Here is a 23,023-nt window from a genome sequence, read left to right on the forward strand (position 1 = left end):
CCTAGAGTAGTCAAAGAACTCAAATGTGAAATTGCTGTCCATTTAGCTACAATATGTAACTTGTCCCTTAGATTAGCCTTCATAATAAGGCCTGGAAAATAGCTAATGTATCTCCAGTTTTTAAAATGGGATCCAGGGAGAGCCTGGAAGTTGTAGTAGTAGTAGTAGTAATAATAATAAAATTTTATTTATACCCCGCCCTCCCCGGCCAGAGCTGGGCTCAGAGTGGCTAACATGAATAAAATTACAATAAAACATAATTAGGGGGGGGGGCAAACAAACAAACAAAAAACCAGTTTATTAAAATACAGGTTAAAATACAATTTATAATGCAGCATTATTTTAATAGTAGCCCATAAATCAAAAACACAAGGGGAGGGAAATATAAGGGTCAGACTGAGTCCAAACTAAAAGCCAGGGGGAACAGCTCTGTCTTGCAGGCCCTGCAGAAAGATGTCAAGTCCCGCAGGGCCCTAGTCTCTTGTGATAGAGCATTCCACCAAGTCGGGGCCAGTACTGAAAAGGCCCTGGCCTTAGTTGAGACCAGTCTAAGCACCTAGAGGCTTGGGACCTCCAAAGTGTTGTTATTTGTGGACCTTAAGGTCCTCCGCGGGGCATACCAGGAGAGGCGGTCCCATAGGTACGAGGTTAAAGTTGCTTAATTTCTGCTTGCTTAATGCCTGTTCTGAGGAAATTTGTGGAAAGTATTGTGAAAAATAAAATAACCAACCATATAGAAAAAGAAATCTTGCTGAAGTCAAAACAGGCTGGCTGCTGTAAGGGCAAATCCTGTCTCACCCACCTAGTAGAGTTCTTTGAGTGTGTTAGCAGGCACATATGAATGGTGGTGATCTGGTTGACCCCTTGGACTTTGAAAAAGCTTTTGACAAGGTATCTCACCAAAGACTCCTAAATAAGCTTAGCAGTCATGAAATAAGAGGTGAAGGTCCTTTATGAACCAGGAATTGGTTAACCAGCAGGAAGCAAGAAATGGACAGTTCTCTGAATGAAGGGAATCAGAAAGTGAAGTCCCTAAGAATCAGTAATGGGACCTGTTCCTTTTAACTAGCTCATAGACAATCTAGAGTTAGAGGTGAGCAGTGAAATGGCCAGGGAAGCTGGTGATACTAAATTGTTCATGGTCATTGTAACACAAAGAGACAGTGAAGAGCTCCAAAAGGGACTCTCCAAACTGAGTGAATTGGTGGTAGAATGGCAAAGGCAATTCAATTTAAACAACTGTAAAGTAATGCATATTGGGGCAAAAAAATCTTAATTTCACACGTATGTTCATGGAGTCTGAACTAGCAAGATTTTAGAGCATGTAAACTGATGATATAAAACCAATCATAAATATAATTCATTCTTTATTTCCTCAGAGACATGCCAAGTACCAACTCAAAATAATGTAATCTTTAACACAAGTCAGTTGGTTTTCTTGTTTGAAGAAATACTTCACTACAAATGTAAAGATGGGTTTGAAACCATTAAAAAGGCCACAGGTGACCATGTAGTATGCACAGAGAATGGATGGAGTCCAAATCCTGAATGTCTACGTAAGTTATAAAATACCGTTTGTTTAATTACCAGTATATAACACAGCCTTTGTCAATCAAATAAGGTTTGTTTCACTGATGTTTTCTATGTGGTTACATACACAGGCCACTAGTTTATAATCTTCCAGAAGCAAGGCCTCCAATTATCCTAGATATAGATTTTAGGATTATCTAGTATGTCATAACCAGCAATACTCTGGTTTCTCTTCAGATATTGCTATAACCAGCAATATCCTTTATTTTCTTCAAGTAATTTTCTCCCAGTGATTCCTAACGATTTTACAAAACTAAAATACCTCCAGTTGGCATACATCCGTGATCTAATTAATAATGATCAGTAAGAATATATGTACTCATCTCGGATGTAATAAAGTAAGATGTGAAGCTGGATTTTTAGCAATCTGATTCTGTAGATGAAATTGCTACATATAGGAGTCAGGCAACTTGCTCTGTGTTTAACAATGTGTTTGGTTTGCTCAGAGTTCAGAGAAAACATCTGAGAATAAAATACCCCAACTGAAGCACCTTTTTGCAGTGGTTCCTCCATCCAGGCAGACTGGAATGTACCTGGAATGTAAAGAATGAAGAAAAAACAACAGGAAAGCAAAATGTTAATGGAATATATCCAAGCTCAGGTTGTTCAAAGAATTCACACCATCTTCTAGATTAAGAGTAGCACCAGCAACTCACCTGAGTGTGCCAGTTGTTGTTGTTGTGAGAAAATAGAATTTGACTTCTTCTAGAGAGATTTTCAGGCACGGAAAGTTTGAAGGTATGAGGAAGGTGGACTCACCCAATAGCCGAGAAACATGGCATGCTGTCTTGTTAAAGATTTATTGGTCTCCACTCCCAGGGGGTCAGAGGTTATGCAAGCCTGCAATAAGTTTGATGAACATTTGCAAACATTTTGCTCAGCAGCTTAATTTGAGGCATGTTTGTTTTGAAATGCACTTAATTATATTCAATCTGCTTTGCTCAACATTTCCTTTAGCAATACATTGTGATGGTTTCCTTCTGGAGAATGGGCTACTTGACCCTAGAAAGAGCCAATATCAGCACGGAGACGTGGTGAAATTTTCCTGCCGCGGAAAGTACAAAAGAGTTGGGCCTGACTCTGCCCAGTGTTATCATTTTGGATGGTCTCCACAGCCCCCAACATGTAAAGGTATGCATTTTTTTTCATAGCTTATACAAAAAGTAAATATCAGTGTGCTTAAAAATTTCCTGGCAGCCTTTTTTAATAATGTTTCTCCCAAGTCTTACTGGGGAAGATTTCACTGGCTAGTGCATAGATATATATATTTTGTTTAGTCTTGTGTGGTCACTGGAGTATGGGAAGGAGGTGACGCCGATGGCGCTGTGGTGTCAACCACTAAGCCTCTTGGGCTTGCTAATTGGAAAGTCGGGGGTTCGAATCCACACAATGGGGTGAGCAAATTAGCTGCTGGAGTTTGGATTACATATAAATAAAGGCAGCTCCATGTATAGCAATGGAGGAAGAATGTGTTTTTAACAGATTTATGTAGGGAATTTGCTGGTTCCAACCTGACTGAGATTTGCTCACATTGCACTGCCTATTGCATCAACCAGCCAGTTATGTCCAAGCTGTCTCTGCATTGCTGAGTTTTGAAAGAGAAAGAAAATGCCTGAAATGAAATGAAACACAAAATTATATGGAAAAATATGGTATGTTATACACGCAATATACCCCATTATATAGTCCCATTTGATACAGGTAAATTTCATCATATGCAGGGGTTATATTCCTTGCTACCATGTGTATAAGCAAAATTATGTAAAGCAGGAGTAGCCCCAGAATGGCCCTGTGTGAGCATCCCTACCTATCTGTAGCTGGGGGGGGGGGGTTCATTCAGCAACATGACAACCATTTCCCCCTGGCTTCCTCTACACAGTTAGTGGTAATGGGTGAAACTAGGAGCTACATGAGTAGTGTTGATCATTTGAGTCTTTCCCACATAAATGACACCATCCATTCCACACAACTGGCTGGAACTCAGCGCATCCAACATCATTTCATAATTTTGAAAATTCTATGTGGAAGGGTGTGCTGTCTAGACTTATTTTGAGTCAACAGATACAAGACTGAAGTGATGCTCTCTTACTTCCAGCACAAGTCGATCCTTGTCAGCCACCCCCCAGCATTTCGGATGGCAGTATTAGTGGTGACCTTAAGGAAGGATATGAACATGGAGAAAAGGTGGAATACAAGTGTAATTTCGGATTTGCAATGACTGGATCAAAGTTGATTGAGTGTTTGGATGGACAGTGGACATCTTTACCACTCTGCAAAGGTAAATTACAGGTGCAACTAAGGCATGTTCACAGGGCAAATGCTATGTGCAGATAAAACAGTTTTTGTTAACTCAGCAAAGTCCACCATGTGCATATATTCCACTAGGATTTCTTTTCTATTTACATGCTGGGAATTCTGTCCCAGAAGTTTCCCAGGTTGCAGGAGAAGAAAAAGGTCTGCTGAAGGGAAAGTGGAGCGTAACATTTGATGTCTCCATATGAAGCAGAACCAGACCATCTTAAGTGTCTTTCATGCTTTGCTTTATCATTGAAATGCTATGTTTAAACTAAAGCTCCCAAATGTGGTATAAAAGAATCCATTTCTAAATTCCAGCCTTAAGTTTCCAATGCTTGGAACTGGAAATAAGATCAAAACTGAACAGAGAAAAATAACAACAAATCAATGTTCAGTTATTAAGAATGAAGTTAAAATCATACCAGCCATAATAATATCAAAGTCTGCCTCTTCATTCTACTTCTGCAATATATACTGATGAGCTGAAAAATGAAGAGCTTCCCTTGGCATTTTTTATCTGGCGTGTAGGAGAGGCTGAAGAGAATGAGCAGCCAAAACAACTAGGGACTGAGATTATAGTTTTAAGAAAATTCAGAACTCATATTTTGTTTCACATCATTTCCTTCTGTTTTCAACAGAGGAACCCAGAGCTTGTGAAGTACCTCCAAATATTAGAAATGGACACCCTGTCAGTGTTGACTCAGATAGATATCTGCATGGCGAAACTGTGGCATATGAATGTAATGGAGGTTTTTTCATTGTTGGAACTAAAGAAGCTGTGTGTCTGCATGGGCAGTGGGAGTTACCATTATGTGTTGGTAAGCTATTATTATTGTTTATTGAATTTACCGTATATATCGCCCTATACCCAGGGGTCTCAGGGCGGTTCGCAGAATAAAATTGATATAAAACCACAAAATACCGTATTTTTTGCCCTATAGGGCGCACTTTTTCCCCTCCAAAAATGAAGGGGAAATGTGTGTGCGTCCTATGGGGCGAATGCAGGCTTTCGCTGAAGCCTGGAGAGTGATAGGGGTCGGTGCGCACCGATCCCTCTCGCTCTCCAGGCTTTGCGCAGCTCTTCGCAAGGCGCGGGAGCCCAGTGCTGGGCTCCCGTGGCTTGTGGAGAGTTGCCTGCGTGCTGAAGCCCGCGCGCGCTGAGCTCAACACGCCCAGGCTTGGCGCGGCTCTCCGCAAGGCACGGGAGCCGGGCGCTGCGCTCCCACGGCTTGTGGAGAGTTGCCTATTCTGGGGACTGGGGTCGGGGGAAGCTCAGGCTTCCCTCGCCCCAGCCCCGCGCCTGGGGGAAAAATAATTTTTTCTCCTTTATTCCCTCCCCCCCCAAAAAAAACTAGGTGCGCTTTATGGGACGGTGCGTCCTATAGGGCGAAAAATACGGTACATAATAAAAACAGAATCAACAAGCCAATAGCCCCCCAAAAAAATAAATTTAAAAGGGTAAATCAAATCAACCAAAGGCCTGGTTAAAAAGGAACGTTTTTGCCTGGCGCCTTAACAGTGTATAATTAAGGCGCCAGGCAAACTTCCCTGGGGAGAGCATTCCACAGACAGGGAGCCACTGCAGAGAAGGCCCATTGTCGTGTTGTCACCCTCTGGACCTCTCGAGGAGGAGGTACATAAAGGAGGGCCTCAGAAGATGATCTTAGGTAGGTTCATAGGGAAAGAGGCGGTCCTTGAGGTATTGTGGTCCTGAGCCGTTTAAGGCTTTATAGTTCAAAAGCAGTACTTTGAATCGAGCCTGGAAACTAATTGGTAGCCAGTGCAGTCAGACCACGATCAGTGTAATATGCTCAAACAGCCTTGCTCCAGCCTGGCCACTGAATTCTGACCAGCTGATGTTTCCAAACCGTCTTCAGAGGCAGCCCTACATATAACGTATTGCCGTAATCTAACCTTGAGGTTACCAGAGCATAAACAAGAGTAGTTAGGCTATCCCTGTCCAGATAGGGGAGTAGCTGGGCCACCAGCCGAAGCTGATGGAAGGCACTCCGGGCTACCTGAGCCTCGAGCGACAGCAAAGGATCCAGGAGTATCCCCAAGCTACGACCCTGCTCCTTCAGAGGAAGTGTAACCCCATCAAGAGCAGGCGACCTCCCACCTATCTGGTCTAGGAAACCACCCACTAACAGTAGCTCAGTCTTATCTGGATTGAGCTTCAGTTTGTTGGCTCTCATCCAGTCCATTACCAAGGCAAGACGCTGGTCCAAAAACTTCCACTGCCTCACCTGGAGATGTAAAGGAGAAATAGAGCTGAGTGTCAAGCTATACCATTACAAATAAATGCAACTCATATTTATATAGACACTTTTCATATTTAATTGCCATTTATTAACATAAGCAATTATATGCTTGTGATCCATTGGACAGGAAATTAGACCTACTGCCAGGAGACCTCTGCCACAGACATACTTTGTGGTCTTAATCAAGTCTGTTACTACTTCTTCACCTCAGCTGCCCTATAAAAAATGGCAATAATTATGGTTTCTCCTCCAAAACTGCTGCAAGGATTGACTGCAATAAAGACTGAAAGGCGTATTGGAAAATAGATGTGCATGAAAAATACCAGTGAGATTTTCTAGTTGACTAACTCCATTTGATTGTGATTTGCTAACAAACAACTTTACTTGAACAATATTTGAATTGTTAGATGTTGCAGCAAAATGTAGACGTCCACAGAATGCCAAGTTTGTACCATATGCTTCTCTGGAGAAAGAGTTTATGCACAGCAACGTTGTAACCTACATCTGTGGTTCCAATCAGCATAAAACAAAATGTGTTAATGGAAAATGGTCACCTGAGCCAGAATGCACAGGTACAGTTTTGCATGCTATATACAAATGCATGGTTTCTCAACTTGAGTGACAGATGTGGCCACTGGAAGCAAGAGTGGGACAGACCTGTTCAGGAGTGCCTTCCTGGGTAGGCTAGACTCAGCTCCTTTGGAAAGATCACATTTAAGATTGCATGAATTCTGCATGCCTTATGTACTCGGCTGGTGTGAGATCAGGATATTAGTTTATCCACTTCAGGAGCAGAAGCATTGCTGCCACATGGGAAAGGCAATCATTCGACCCATGGACTTAGCAGCTTGCAAAGCAGTCACCACAGGCTGTTGGTTCTTGCAAACAGAGGCACAGGGTACATTTTCCCTTCTGCATCCCTGTCTGAGAGCACCATCCCTGGAGGTCAACTTAACTGTGGTGCCCAGGATTCAGAAACACACAAAACTGGATTGGGTGGCATATCTTGCTACTTTCTCAAGAGTGACCTTCCGGTAGCTCTATAATAGTAAAATCTGGGTTGAGTTCACATGTCAGATTTAGGTTGCCAGCAAGAACCTTTTTGGTATGTTCTCATGCACCACAAGAAGCATGCAAAGCTGAACTGAACCATACACAACTTAAAACTGCAATAGAGGAAGGGTAGCTTGCAAATATAAATTTCAGGAGCGGCAACAACTCTCCACACTTCTGTAGACAGACACCTCACCTGCACTGAGTTTTGGAGAGCCTGATGAGGCAACATGGGGATCTCACTGGAACTAAACTGGAGAAGTTCTGCTTCTCTTGCAGGTTTTACCAGGCAGCTCTTTGCTTCAAGACCAATGCAACTAACTCATTGCAACATTGAATCCATTCAAGGGATAAGGAGGTTTGACTAGATGCTCACTTTCCATAGTTTCCTTGCATAACTTTATATCATTGAATTCTAATGGACTTTTATTTCTTTATTAAAGCATTCTGTCCACCACCACCTCAGCTTCCCAATGCCATTGACATAACTGATACGAGAAACTATAAGAGTGGTGAGGAGATAAGCTTCAGATGTCAGGAAAACTTCTTTCTTCAAGGGCCACAAAAAATAAAATGTGACAATGGAAAGTGGCAAACCCCACCACGCTGTTTAGGTTAGTATGATCTTCCTTTCATATTTCCCTTTTTTGTTTTCAAGAAGTCAGAGAATTGAGGGTGGTGGTGTGTGATTTATAATCTAAAGAAGCACAACTTTTCAAAAATGAAAAGAAACTAGAAAATATATATGACAATGTGGCCTCAAAATGGCAATTCCTCTCTCAAATTATTCTAAGGACACAGTTAAACTTTGGAACCTACTCATACAGAAGACATTGATAGCCACCAAGTTAGATGGCTTGGAAAGAGGACTGGAGAAATTCATGGAGAAGGCCATTGATGTCTATACTTTGCGTATACCAGTTGCTGCAAATCACAGGAAGGGAGATTGTTCTTACGCTCAGATCAGGCTTGTGGGTCTTCAACAGACATTTGCTGCCCACTTGAGGAACAGAACGCTGGCCTAGAAGGGCCATTGACCCATCAGGCTCTTATTTAATAATGGGGATTCAAACCTTCAAACCAAGAATGTGGGTGTTGCTGTGGTCTAAACCACCGAGCCTCTTGGGCTTGCTGCAATGGGGTAAGCTCCCGTTGCTCTGTCCCAGCTCCTGCCAACCTAGCACGCCAGTGCAAGTAGATAAATAGGTACCACTGCGGTGGGAAGGTAAACGGCATTTCCGTGCACTCTGGTTTTCGTCACGGTGTTCCATTGTGCCAGAAGTGGTTTAATCATGCTGGCCACGTGACCCGGAAAGCTGTCTGTGGACAAACACTGGCTCCCTTGGCCTGAAAGCGAGATGAGCGCCGCAACCCATCCAGGGGTCCTTTACCTTTTTTGTGAAATAGTAATGCACTTGTGGGGTAATAAAGATGCTTATTCAATAGATCAGTGGTTCCCAAACTCTGCTCCATGGAGAACTTGGTGCTCCACAAAGCATTTCCAAGTGTTCTGTGAAGAGATTGGAAAGGAAAATAAATAAATATGTTTCTTTGGTATAAGGGTGGAGATAGTGTTCCATGGTGAATTTCTTTCCAAGAAGTTTGGGAGCCCCTGCAATAGAATGGCAGGAATTAGATGTAACACGAATGGCAGCTGATGCCATAAGTAGCAACCAAGTGTCTTACACTCTTCCCCTGTTGTCCCCTACACAGCTGATGAAGATGAAGCAAAATATATGATGTGATCTGATTGATTGATTGATTGATTGATTGACTGTATATCCCACTCTTCTTTGCATACCCAGGCAGAATAATAATAATAATAATAATAATAATAATAATAATAATAATAATAATAAAATAATTAATTAATAATAATAATAATAATAAATAAATAAATAATTTTCTCGTTTTTACCCTGCCCATCTGGCTGGGTTTCCCTAGCCACTCTAGGCAACTTCCAAGAGAATATTAAAAACATGATAAAATATCAAACATTAAAAACTTCCCTAAACAGGGCTGCCTTCAGATGTCTTCTAAAAATCAGATAGCTATTTATTTCCTTGACATCTGATGGGAGGGCCTTCCATAGTCCGAACACCACTACCGAGAAGGCCTTCTGCCTGGTTCCCTGTAATCTCACTTCTCGCAGTGAGGGAACCGCCAGAAGGCCCTTGAAGGAGGACCTCAGTGGGGTGGAGACACTCCTTCAGGTATACTGGGTTGAAGCCGTTTCGGGCGGACAAACTCTGTTCAGGTATTCAGTGAACATGCATAGAGGAAGGAGGGAGTTGCCACCATCCTCCTTACACAAGCCTTCATTGCATACAGAACTTGAATGCCTGAAGGAGACCGCTTGGCTGCAAATAACTCCTCCATTCTTCAACTTTCAAGACAATAGCATTGCACCCTGCATATTTCATTGGCAGCCTATAATGGGGCATAAAAGGAGAAAATAAAATCCTGCATTCCATGAAAGATAGTATGCATGGTACTGAGCTAAGCAGTCTTACGACTTGCCGCTGTGGTTTGAATTAAGTAAGGCAGGGGTAGTCAACCTTTTTATACCTACCGCTCACTAATTCATCTTTCTTGATGGTAAAATTTCCTTACCGCCCACCAGTGCTCGATGGGAGGAGGATTCAGTTTGTGCCATAAAACCCCTACCGCCCACCTAGAATCCTGAAACGCCCCACTAGTAGGCGGCAGAGACCAGGTTGACAACCCCTGAACTACGGAATGGAAAGTGTAGCGGAAATCATAAGTGCATTTTTATGAGAATAACCCCCACTGACTCACTTAACTGGAAAAAACTTCTTGGTAAACCTACTTAGGGTGTCTAGGTACTTAACCACTCTCCCATCTGCAGTGCACATATTAATAAAATAACAGATATCACAGCAATACTATAAGCCTCCAAATTTCTTTCTTCCCTGCCTCACTTTGTAAACTGACTTTGAATTGGCTGCCTCTCAAACTTTCTACCAGAAGAAAAAGGAGAGAGCAGTTCTGCATATGAAACACTCTGGAAATGTTTTTATGCCATTTAATTGTATTCATGAAGACCGCATGTTATATAACTCCCTTTCCAGATACAAGATGTGGAGATCCCCCTGCAATTGCCCATGGTGAGGTAAATAATAGTTCCCAGAGAAAGTATCTTTCTGGTGAAAGTGTGGAATATCATTGCCATGAAGGTTTTGAACTTGGCGAATCAAGTACTTCAACATGCGAAAATAGGGAGTGGTCCCCACCGCCAACTTGCAGAGGTAAGAAAATACATTTATGATATAATAATAATTTATTATTTACACTCCACCCATCTGGCTGTGTTTCCCCAGCCACTCTGGGCAGCTCTCAACAGAATATTAAAATACGATAAAACATCAAACATTAAAAACTTCCCTAAACAGAGCTGCCTTCAGATGCCTTCTAAAAGTCAGATAGTTGTTTATTTACTAGACCCTCAAAGCTGGACCTCAGCTTCCATTCAAAAGTGGAGGGTAACTATATATCCAATGAGACTTCAGTCTTATTCCATCAAGACTATGCATGGAAGACATTTTGCCAAACCTATAGAAATTGTGACACTGCCTCACTTGAAGTGTCCTGCCAACCAGCAAACATTCAGAGTTTTGAAATATTCTCCCTCTTGCAGAATTGAGGGTAATTCAACTTGCAGTCTAACATTTTGTTGCTTTAATATTTCAACCATGACCTTGCTTTTGGTTTTGGGCAGCACTTTAATGTCTCAGAAACTTTTCAGGGGCTCCTCAGTGAGAAGCTAGTCTACTGGCTTACCATCCCTAGTCAGAACAGACAAGCGTCTGTGAAAGAAAACTTGATCGATAGAACCTGATCCACATTTACTGGTTTCCCCCTGTAATGCACAGCAGCAAAAGGCATAATGTGTATTATGGGCTGCACTGTAAGATTATGTGGGGCAGTGGCAAAACCCAACAGATACAGCCAGTGCTTATTTTCTAAGAAAATGTTTAGGGGTACTCTCATTTTGACTCAAGAAAATCACCATTTTATAGTTCAGATTGGGGAAAATAAATACAGTAAATGGACAAAAGTACAAAGATTCACAAAATGTTTAAGAGTATGCGTACTCCAGGGGAAAAAAGCACTGGGTATAGCCACTGTCCTGCTTAAACTGAGAATGTGCTTTAGGTTGTGACTCCAGAATCCTGCAGTATTTAGGATTTCTTTGGGAGTCAAATTGAAACTTGAGAGCAGGCAATTAGGAAGGTGGTATAAAAGTTTGAAAACCTCTGGACTAAGGACCTGGCCAGACTTAAACATATATCTAAATTCTGTAGATTGGCCATAGCAGACATATTAAATTACTAAACCATCTGTTTTCTTTCCCGGTAATATTTATGTTCTTCAGCATTTAACCCATTGTGAAGTTCTCTGATTACTGATCCCTCTCCCCACTTTCTGCCTGCCTTCATATCTCACTCTTGGGGGGGAACAACCAACAACACACAACTCCCTTCAGCCTTTGAAATGCAGCTTTGTTCAGTATTTTAGTAGGGAAATCCAGACACAGGTATGGTGACATTTTTTGGGAATCATATTTTCATTTGTATTATCTTCTCAGAAAAGTCGTGTGGGGAGCCCCCCAGACTCACTGATGCTGCATATGAAGGGTTAATAAAAAATCGCTATGAGTCTGGGGACCTATTAGCTTTCAACTGTGCACCAGGTTATGCTACAGAAGGACCACGGAATATTACATGCCGCAAAGGAAAGTGGTCGGAAGCTTCAGCCTGTGAAGGTATGTTGCATGTTATGCCTGGGTAACAATTCTAAAGGTTTTTGCAATGTTTTTGAAAAGTTGGCGACTCTGTCTGTAAGCAAGGTTTGCTTGCATTAAGCTCTTGCACTCTTTGTGTTCGTTCACATTAGGTTCTGGTATTCTTTTTTTAAAAAGAATGATGATTATCTATTATGCAGAAAGCACAATTTGTGGAGGAAAAGCTTATTTGTTGGTTTCCTCTCCCCATGTAGATGCAATCTGCGGAGAGCCCCCTGCAGTTGCCAGTGCTGACATTGTGGCGGGGACAGCAGAGGTCTATTTGCCTGACCACGAGGTGCATTATCAGTGCCATGAAGGTTTTGAAATCTCTGGATCACCTAATGTAACATGTCAAAATAAAGAGTGGTCACAACCACCGACATGTGTAGGTAAGACCTGGCATTGCAGGTGATGATGATATTTTTTACTATTTATACCTCACCTATCTGGCTGGATTTCCCCAGCTACTCTGGGCGGCTTACAAGATATCTAAAAACAAAATAAAAGCATCAATCCTTAAAAAACTTCCCTAAACAGGGCTGTCTTCAGATGCCTTCTAAAACTCAGATAGCTGTTTGTTTCCTTGACATCTGATGGGAGGGCATTCCACAGGGCAGGTGCCACGACTGAGAAGGCCCTCTGCCTGGTTCCCTGTAACATCACATCTCGCTGTGAGGCAATTGCCACAAGGCCCTCGGAGCTGGACCTCAGTGTCCGAGCAGAACGATGGGTGTGGAGATGCTCCTTCAGGTATACTGGGTTCCTGATCTTCCTTCTGTGTGCTAAACATAAATGTGAAAAAGGAAGTGGAAAAAACTGGAAAGAGATTACAAAATATCTGGTGGCCAAGGCAGATATTTTATTTCTGAATTAAAACTGGAGGCATGCTTTACTGTTACAGCCAAATAAGTTTATTTTTAAAGTCCTAACAAGGAAAACTATCCCCCCGTGGGAGTCCCTGTTTTCCATGTGCCCTCCTCTGAAGGCTGGCAATTCTGCCTCTGCACTAGGAAATACTGCATGATAGAATGGTATCCCAGTGTTAAGACATGCCTCTTTCCAGTCAGCCTCAGATGGGGAAGGGCAGCAATAGAGTATGGAAACTGCCTCTCAGACTGTGCATTTTGGGCTCAAAGAAGACTTGAATTGTATAGGAGAATTTCAATATTGTAATGTACTAGCAGGGATCGAAGACGGGTTTTCTATGCGCAATCCCTGTCATCTCCAGGTGGAGGCTAGGACAAACCACTGCTTGAACTCCTGTAGAGCTTCTACCAGACCATATGGACCAGGGATGGGGAACCTGTGCCCCCCCAGATGTTGTTGCACTTCCCATCATCTCTGACCATCAACCTTGCTGGCTGGGGATGATGGGAGATGTAGTCCAACAACATCTGGAGGGCCACAGGATCCCGGACACAGATAAAATTGATCTAGGTGGACCTCAGTGCTTTTTGTGTTCCAGGCAGCAGGGAAGAAGAGTTGCCATATGCACCTTGACTTACCCTTAAATGACCTGATACAGCTACCATTTTCAGGGACTTTTCTTCCTGGACTCATTGACAAAAGCACACACTTTTGACCTCTAACTTTTATAACAAAGAATGACAGCACTGGGGTTGCAAATAGCAGGCTCATGGCTTGAGGTTGCAACCCCACAAGCATGTGCTCTTTCGTCAGCTTCCCCCTGTGCAGGTTTACTCAGCGTCAAACAGGGCTCTTTCCTAAGTCCATGTGTTTATGGTTACAGCTGGGTAGATAGGAGCCTATACCCTCGATGGGGGTTGGAGACCAGCAATTCTCACAGTTTGGACAGTATCCTCGCTTATGACATCTTTTGTCCACTCTCAGAATGTTGGAACAAACTGGTAGGTGCTGTTTTGTGGAAACAAAATATGTTTTCAAGGATTGAAGAAGTTTTCTCTATCATTTCAGATGTAACATGCCCTCCCCCACCCCGGATTTCTAATGGTCAGATTACGACTGCTCTCAAGCAAAGGTACTTGCCTCTTGAGAAGGTGCGCTATCGCTGTTACCAAAGATTCAGCCTTTTTGGAGCTTTTACAATAAAGTGTGTGAACAAAGAATGGACAGAACCACCAAGATGCATAGGTATTTGATGTCCAATTTTTAAAATAGTCTAAAAGAGAGGAATATAACACTCTTCCTTTAAAAAAAATAAAGTTGTATGTTAAATTTTGCACTGTGCGGATTCTTGCATAGTCTTGGACTGTCATTTATTATTTACCTTCTGCTAATCTCTGGGCTATGAGGAATATACCAGAGGAAGTCAAGACTGAAGTGTATGCTATGGGAAAACCAACAAGCTTCATCTAGAATGGGCCTGATGGAGATTCCTATGGGATCACTCAGTAGTTGGTGGTAGTTTTCCTTCATTGACCAATCATCACGATTGTGATTGGGAAGAAATCCATGCAGACCAAATTGGTCTTCCACAGCACAAGGTGGCTTGTGATGCTTATTTAAATCAATTTGAGCTGTTTGCGATGTAATCATCTGTTTGTGGCACATGTTGAACTAGACTGTCTATGCCGATCAGTTTCCAGTCTCCCTCCCAGATGACTGTGATTCATAGCAAAGGATAGACTAGAAGTATTTTTGTCTCTTCCAGCACTAGTAGCCAGTGTCCCTTCAGCTGTAATAAGTACAGAAGAACTGAGATATCTCAACCTTTCCATAATAAATTCAAGTAGAATTTATAGTACTTGATGCATTCTCAAGACACACACGTGCCCTCTTGTTCTCTAGGAAATTGTTGAGTCAATTGTTCAGCTGGATTACTCAGCTCTAGATGACTGGGAGCTGCCTGTGTACCTTGAAGTATGCCATTTGAGGTGGTGAGAGTTGTGTTGTTATAGGCACCAGCATTTTATAAACTTCTATGCTTCTGCAGAATCAATTTTTACAAATAGACACTTGCAAGATACTGAAAGAGATTTTCAAAAACAGCATAATATGATAAATTTTGATAGTGAAGAGCTAAGCAAAATTCAGAGGACAGCCGGCTCCTCCCCCTCCCCAATGAAATCCCATCCATGTCAAAATAGGTTCTAGTTGTTTTAATGATTGGTCTGTTTGACCAACTAAGGAGGTGCTGATGGAATGTCAGCCACACTTGAAGAGACATTAGAAAGACAATTTGTTCACTGATTTTTTTGCCAAGCAGATATACATAGCTCAATAAAACGTATATTAAAACTTTTCTTCCTTTTTAAATTAAATCTTTGCATGATACTTTTCTTTTTTCCTGTTGTAGAAGCTGAATTATAGAAATGCTTGTGTGCACAGCCATATGTGTAATCCTAATAAGTGCCATGTAATAGATTCCTTTTTCTGTTTCAATGCATCACCACAGATGCTGCGGGAAAATGTGGTCCTCCACCTCCTATTGAAAATGGAGACTTTCTGGGCACGGCAACTTCGGAATATATGCCAGGGGCACGTGTACGGTATAAGTGCCAAGCTCTCTACAATATGCAAGGAGATGAATATGTACGATGTGTCAACGGGCATTGGACAGATACACCAACATGCATAGGTACAGGAAATTTCTCTAAATCTTTGCTTTTTCTGTTCTATTGAAGGATATTCAATAAATTCAAAAACCTGTGACCTAGTGGCACCAGTGTGGTGTCAGCAGTTGGCATTGTTCTATATGTGTTTTTGCTTTACTACACACTTTTAGTTACCCTCCATCCCAGCTCCTCCAGTTCTCTCATGAAGCAAAGTGAGCCACCCACCAAACTTTGGGTGCCTTTACTGATAATAGGCAGCCATGTAGTTTAACAGTCCCCCAGAATGCACAAACTCTTTCCCTTTGCAAGGTTTTCCTCTCAGACACTGACTTTCCACTTTCCTCGCAGCCGTGAATTCAAATTCCCCTCAATGCCTCTCACTGCAAACAGCTAGGACATCAACAAACTATTAGATGGGCCTCAAGGTTAATCATATCTATAACAAGCCTTCAAACTTCACGTTGTACAGTGGTACCTCTGGTTACGTACTTAATTCGTTCCGGAGGTTCGTTCTTAACCTGAAACTGTTCTTAACCTGAAGCACCACTTTAGCTAATGGGGTCTCCCGCTGCCGCCGCGCTGCCACAGCACGATTTCTGTTCTCATCCTGAAGCAAAGTTCTTAACCCAAGGTACTATTTCTGGATTAGCGGAGTCTGTAACTAAAGCGTCTGTAACCTGAGGTAGCACTGTATACCCATGTGATCTGCAGGAAAGTATCTCCTGCAGGAGTGTGCGATCGGTACTGAGTACTTATAAACTTCTGTAGTACAGTGGTACCTTGGGTTAAGAACTTAATTCATTCTGGAGGTCCGTTCTAAACCTGAAACTTTTCTTAACCTGAGGTACTACTTTAGCTAATGGGGCCTCCCACTGCCACCGCACGATTTCTGTTCTCATCCTGAAGCAAAGTTCTTAACCCGAGGTACTATTTCTGAGTTAGCGGAGTCTGTAACCAGAAGCGTATGTAGCCTGAGGTACCACTGTAATGTTTTGGACAAAAATCAATAGTTTAAAAAGAACATTAACAATAACCACTTGTGGATACCATATTGTTCTTTACCCTAGATAAAGAGAAGGGACGGGAGATATCTTAAGGTTGTTGCCTCTTCTGACAAAATTTGGGCTGTCATTACTGTTATGTATTGAAGTGCTCACCCTGGCCTCCAGGGGTATTGTGTATATATTTCACTCAGGTCCACGTCAGTTAATTTAGGCAGGAAACCCTGGGGTGTTGTTGTTACAATGTTGACGGCCAGCTTCCTATAAAAGCAGGCCGGCTGAGCTGTTCAGTTCAGTTCAGTTCCAGCTTACTATAAAGAACCACTTGGAGAAATCTCTGTATCGTCTGCTTTGTCAACCCACTACTTAATAATTACTGGCAACCCTCACATCTTGTTCTGCTGTTACTGAATGCCCTGATAGGCCACAATAAAACGTTCCTCCATGACTTGATCATGGATGAGGGGGCTGACCTGCTATCTTCCTCTCCAGGAAGCCAGTCCACCTGGGAGCCAGGGTTGAGTTGTTCCTGCTGTTGGGCCAGAGACACAAAACAGGGGTCCTGTTGGTGTACTGTTCGGTCTGATGTTCACCAGCCTCTCTGTTTAAGCTAGTGGAGTTGATCTGGGGAGTTGTACTGGAGAATCCCCAAGCACTTCATAGAATCATAGAGTTGAAAGGGATCCCAAGGGTCATCTAGGCTAAGCTTCCAATGCAGGAATCTTAGCTAAAACATTCATGGCAGATGGCTATCCAACCTCTGCTTAAAAACCTCAAGGAAGCAGAGTCCACAACCTCCCAAGGGAGGTGGAACAGCTCTTACTGTCAGAAAGTTTTTTCTGGTGTTTAGTCAGAATCTCCTTTCTTGTAACTTGAAGCCATTGGTTTGAGCCAGAACATCAAAAAAACCCAGCTTGTTCCCTCTCCCATGTGACAGCCCTTGCGATATTTGTGCTTGGAGACTTCATTTACATGCTGAGGCTGCATAGTCTGGACTGACTCAAGGACCTCATAGCTACCATGACAACAGCAGGGGTCTATCAGTACAATGTGGGCCCAACTTATGTCATACCTTCAATTTGACCTTTGTCGTAAAGCAGATGGTGAATGTCCCATCGGTGGGAGCGGTTGTCACAGGTGGATTATGTCCTGGTGAAGTTAACTTTGTGGTAGCAGGTTTTCCCTGCAGGGGGGAGTAGGGGATCATTAGGATGGTCTGCCCATGGAAACCTATAGAACATGAGAGATTCCCTTTGCTCTGGGGGATTTCCCTACCAATGCTGTGAAGCCCCTAGTTTCCCTATGGAATGATGGGACAATGGAAAGACTGTCAATAAAATCACTACCAAGTGCCCTTTCTGTCATCCCACCAAAAAGGTCATGTTGGAATAAAAAGTGCTGAGGTCTTCTTGAATAACTTGGTAAACCACATACCGTATTTTTCGCCCTATAGGACGCACTTTTCCCCCACCAAAAATGAAGGGGAAATCTGGGTGCGTCCTATGGGGCGAATGCAGGCTTTCACTGAAGCCTGGAGAGCAAGAGGGGTCGGTGCGCATCGACCCCTCTTGCTCTCCAGGCTTCAGGAAGCTATCCCCCCAGCCGCGCAAGGTCCCAGAGCGATGCCGAAGGTGCGCGCACCTTCGGCATCGCTCTGGGACCTTGCGCGGCTGGGGGTGGGGGAAGCCGGAGTTTCCCCCGTCTTCAGCCCTGCGAACGGGTCAGAGAGCGATGGGGAAGGTGCGCGCACCTTCGGCATCGCTCTGGGACCTTGCGCGGCTGGGGGCGGGGGATGCCGGAGCTTCCCCCGACCCCAGCCCCGCGAACGGGTCGGAGAGCGATGGCAAAGGTGCGCGCACCTTCGGCATCGCTCTGGGACCTTGCGCGGCTGGGGGCGTGGGGAGCCGGAGCTTCCCCTGACCCCAGCCCCGCGAACGGGTCGGAGAGCGATGCCGAAGGTGCGCGCACCTTCGCCATCGCTCTGGGACCTTGTGCGGCTCGGCCTCCCCCACCCCCAGCTTGGGCCTCCCCCACCCCAGCCCCGCAAGCTCACCCCCCAGCCCCGCAAGCTCACCTTCGCCAGCACTCTCGGACCTGCTCTGGGGGCTGGGGGCAGGGGAACCTCGGGCTTCCACCACCCCCAGCCCCTGCAAGCTCCGAGAGCAATGGCAAAGGTGCGCTCACCTTCGCCATCACTCTGGCTCCCATTCTGGGGGCTGGGGTCGGGGGAAGCTCGGGCTTCTCCTGCCCCAGCCCCGTGCCTGGGGGGGGAAAATAATTTTTCCCCTTTATTTCCCCCCCCCAAATCTAGGTGCGTCCTATGGGCCGGTGCGTCCTATAGGGCGAAAAATACGGTACTGCTATATAATGTATAATAATATTGGTACTACACCCCAATTCAGAAAGCGCCCAATTAAATGTGGACTGCTACTGATGCTTTCTTCATGTTGGCTGATTCTCAACTCAGAAAATCTAAAGCTTGTGACTCCCAATTGGTTTTAATGGGGAAAATATTCAAATTGCTATTTATTTATTCATTTGACAGAAGTCAATGAACTTTTAGGTATAGTAGGCCCCAAGCTTTACTTATTTTTCCTCAGAGGAGACCCACTGATGGGACCACATTATCAATCTCAATTTACTTCAGTGGGTTTGACTGAGTATGACTAACTTTGGACACAATCCAAAGGGTGTTGTTTTTGTTTTTTTTGCTTTGGTCAAGTGAATTCCTCGTTGTCAAATTAATCTCTTAGATGACATGATTTGTGCCTTTCTACAGCTCCTTGTACAGCAACCGAAGAAGATATGAATCAAAACAATATACAGCTAAGGTGGAAATACGCTAATAAAATCTATTCTGCATCTGGAGACGTGACAGAGTTTGCCTGCAAAGGGGGCTTTCAGGAAGATCCATATTCGCCTCCCTTCAGAGCCCAATGTAGAGAGGGCAAGTTGGACTATCCAAGATGTATACCTGTAGGTACATTGCAGTTAAAGCATAATAACAGAAAATTCAACACACATCGTTGTGATTTTTGTTAAGCTATAGGAAGCAATGTGCATTACAAAATAAATGTCTTTGAAATGTTGTTGGTCTACAGCAGATTTTCGATTTTTATCCAGCTATGCCCGTTTTTTCTCTTCTCCTCCCAGAGTTACTCTGGGAGGAGTCATCTCTTATTTTCTCTTATTTTCTCCTCTTATTTTCATCTCTTATTTTCTCCTCTCACCTTCCCTTTCTTTCACTGTTTTCTCCTTTCTCTCTCAAAGTCTTAGACAGAATTAAAATGAGAAAAAAATAGTTCTGATGCCACAAGTAAAGCCCAAATTAAGCCATGACACAATCCAACTTTGGGTATGAAATGCTACAAGTGTGTTAGTGCTTCTTCACTCAGCCTTTAGAATAAATTCACCAGGACCATTTAAACTTCAGTGCTCCTAAGCATCAGAATCGTCACATTGTGGAGTAAGCATCTCTTGTTGCTCTTTCACTCTGAATGAATGGATTCATAATATTCCCCAGGATAGTTCCATAATTCACACACACACACCCAAAAAATCTCAGCTGGTATCATAAATACAGCAGCAGTCTGGTGTAGTGGTTAAGAGCGGTAGACTCGTAATCTGTTAAACTGGGTCCGCGTCTCTGCTCCTCCACATGCAGTTGCTGGGTGACCTTGGGCTAGTCACACTTCTCTGAAGTCTCTCAGCCTCACTCACCTCACAGAGTGTTTGTTGTGGGGGAGGAAGGGAAAAGGAGATTGTTAGCCGCTTTGAGACTCCTTCAGGTAGTGATAAAGTGGGATATCAAATCCAAACTACTGCTAATACTACTACTACTACTCTTCTTCTTCTTCTTCTTCTTCTTCTTCTTCTTCTTCTTCTTCTTCTTCTTCTTCTTCTTCTTCTTCTTTGCGGTGCAACACTGAGTCTGTATTAGCACCTGATTTCTGACTGGTTTTTCAAGTCCCCGCGACGGGGTGAGCTCCCGTTGCTCGGTCCCTGCTCCTGCCAATCTAGCAGTTCGAAAGCACGTCAAAGTGCAAGTAGATAAATAGGTACCACTCCAGCGGGAAGGTAAACGGTGTTTCTGTGCGCTGTTCTGGTTCACCAGAAGCGGCTTAGTCATGCTGGCCACATGACACGGAAAAACTGTATGCAGACAAACGCCAGCTCCCTCGGCCTATAGAACAAGATGAGCACTGCAACCCCAGAGTCATCCACGACTGGACTTAACTGTCAGGGGTCCTTTACCTTTTTTAAAAAACTTGGGTTGAGTCCAACCCTTTAAATTAGTGTTAAAGTTTACCTATCAATATCAGAAATGTTTGCCTAGCAAGGCATATTTTGTACATGTGGAATGCGATTTTTAATGCCATCACTCATGGAAAATGATGTTTGACCTTTTATTGTAACACAGATAATTTGGAAAGTAATAATGGCAGCAATGATTGTGCAATGGGGTCTGTGCAGTGTCTGTTGAGTGACTCTAGACAAAAAAAAATTGAAACCATCTTATACTTATTACATAGTGTTACTTGCATATGGAACCAGTTTAATATAATAAATTAATCAAAGACTCTTAGTAGGTATCTACACAAAGGATAATTATGTATGTATGTAACCTTACATTTTCATTGCTTACTTTCTATTTAACAGCAACAACAAAAGTAACTGGAAGAATCATACAGAAGACATTTTTAACCAGCACCTGATCTTCAAAATTCATTGATGATTTATTTTTAATATTATCAAATCAAGCTACTTCTTCACAAACACCAATAGATTTCCCCATGGATTATATGCAGCTGCTCACAATGGATCATGGACCTAAAATTGGAAGCCGACTTCCTTGAAGGCACACTTGTAACTTTTAAGGATTGATACAATGAGTATAGATGTAGGCCTGGTTCACGTTCAATAAATTCTACTTGAAAGCATCGTGGGAAATGTTATAGGAAGGAAAGAAATACACCAGGAGACAATAACCCAACAGTTTTATATAGACATTTCCAGCTCTGGACTTTTGAATTCTCAGTGAGGCCTAGCAGCTGTAAATAATACACTAGTTGTGTAAAACTGCAGTGAATTTTTCTAAGCTTGTAGGGCTATTATGTTCATTACAAAATAAAAATAAAAGCACTTGTTTATAAAAAATTCTTTCCTTTGTTAGTATATAATAAAAACGCATAGCATACAAATTATTGTTTTTTAATGTACTAGTAGCAAGCTTGCATGCCTGTGGGAGGAAACCCCATTGAGTACATTGAAACTTACTTCTGGGTTAACGTTTATAAGATTGTAGTATTACAGAAGCGGATTTAGATCAGTGTGACTGGTTCTGCTGCACTGGGCACTGAGCCTGGGGCATCACAGAGCATCACAACTATGACATGGTGAATTGAACAGAACAGAAGGGGGGTGTTGCTGAATTTGGGCCCCACATAGGACACTGCTGAAATCTGAAAGACCACATTATGCCCCTGGCTATTACTATTGCTTTTGAATATGCTCAGACAAGTGTATTGACCCTTTGGCATATTAACAGCCCCACAGATGAGATATGTAGCTGCATTGGTGGCTACTGGAATTTGGGAGTAAAGATCTGTTTCTTATGTCCTTAAATCCCAATATTAACAAACCATGAAAGTATCTGTCAAATCAACCTTTCTAGTCCTGTTTTCCACAGTAAGCAATCATATATCTCTGGTACGCCCAAAATGCAATAACATTATCTTGTGCATGTTCCCTAACTAGGGATAGATTTTGTTTCTTTCGCTTCTCTGTTTCCCAATCTTAAGTCCTCTTGCTCCCTTTATATATTTTGCTGTTTTATAAATGAATAATAAATAATAATCAAAATGAAAACAACAACCCAATAACCCCCCCCCCCCAAAAAAACACCCACATTTTAAAAGGGTATAGGACAGTGGTGGCAAACCTTTTGGAGACAGAGTGCCCAAACTGCAACCCAAAACCCACTACTTTATCGCAAAGTGCCAACATGGCAATTTAACATGACAAACCTAGACAGCATCTTAAAAAGCAGAGACATCAGCTTGCCGACAAAGGTCCGTATAGTTAAAGCTATGGGTTTTCCCAGTAGTGATGTATGGAAGTGAGAGCTGGACCATAAAGAAGGCTGATCGCCGAAGAATTGATGCTTTTGAATTATGGTGCTGGAGGAGACTCTTGAGAGTCCCATGGACTGCAAGAAGATCAAACCTATCCATTCTTAAGGAAATCAGCCCTGAGTGCTCTCTGGAAGGACAGATCATGAAATTGAGGCTCCAATACTTTGGCCAGATCTTGAGAAGAGAAGACTCCCTGGAAAAAAGACCCTGATGTTGGGAAAGATTGAGGGCACAAGGAGAAGGGGACGACAGAGGACGAGATGGTTGGATAGTGTCCTTGAAGCTACTAACATGAGTCTGACCAAACAGTGGGAGGCAGTGGAAGACAGGAGTGCCTGGCGTGCTC

General features: G+C 43.0%; 1 protein-coding gene across 5 annotated transcripts in view; it reads left to right on the forward strand.

The window, feature by feature from the left end:
- Window positions 1–21,700, forward strand: part of CFH (complement factor H) — a 45,551-nt gene extending 23,851 nt beyond the window's left edge. Inside the window, exons 11-23 of one of the 5 annotated variants that reach the window (XM_082225431.1) lie at window positions 1,380–1,556; window positions 2,548–2,721; window positions 3,686–3,868; window positions 4,524–4,703; window positions 6,554–6,718; window positions 7,643–7,813; window positions 10,292–10,468; window positions 11,809–11,985; window positions 12,219–12,395; window positions 13,942–14,118; window positions 15,383–15,565; window positions 19,323–19,519; window positions 21,203–21,700. In XM_082225431.1, coding sequence (XP_082081557.1) covers window positions 1,380–1,556; window positions 2,548–2,721; window positions 3,686–3,868; window positions 4,524–4,703; window positions 6,554–6,718; window positions 7,643–7,813; window positions 10,292–10,468; window positions 11,809–11,985; window positions 12,219–12,395; window positions 13,942–14,118; window positions 15,383–15,565; window positions 19,323–19,519; window positions 21,203–21,217 — 2,153 coding nt within the window. In that variant the 3' untranslated portion in view covers window positions 21,218–21,700. Of the gene's footprint in view, window positions 1–1,379; window positions 1,557–2,547; window positions 2,722–3,685; window positions 3,869–4,523; window positions 4,704–6,553; window positions 6,719–7,642; window positions 7,814–10,291; window positions 10,469–11,808; window positions 11,986–12,218; window positions 12,396–13,941; window positions 14,119–15,382; window positions 15,566–19,322; window positions 19,596–21,202 lie in introns of those variants that run through there. The other 4 variants (XM_082225430.1, XM_082225433.1, XM_082225432.1 and 1 more) reach the window with 4 other exon arrangements.
- The last annotated feature ends 1,323 nt before the right edge of the window (window positions 21,701–23,023 follow it).

This window comes from Podarcis vaucheri (genome assembly GCF_965113315.1).
Source record: "Podarcis vaucheri genome assembly, chromosome: 6".
Taxonomy (NCBI): domain Eukaryota; kingdom Metazoa; phylum Chordata; class Lepidosauria; order Squamata; family Lacertidae; genus Podarcis; species Podarcis vaucheri.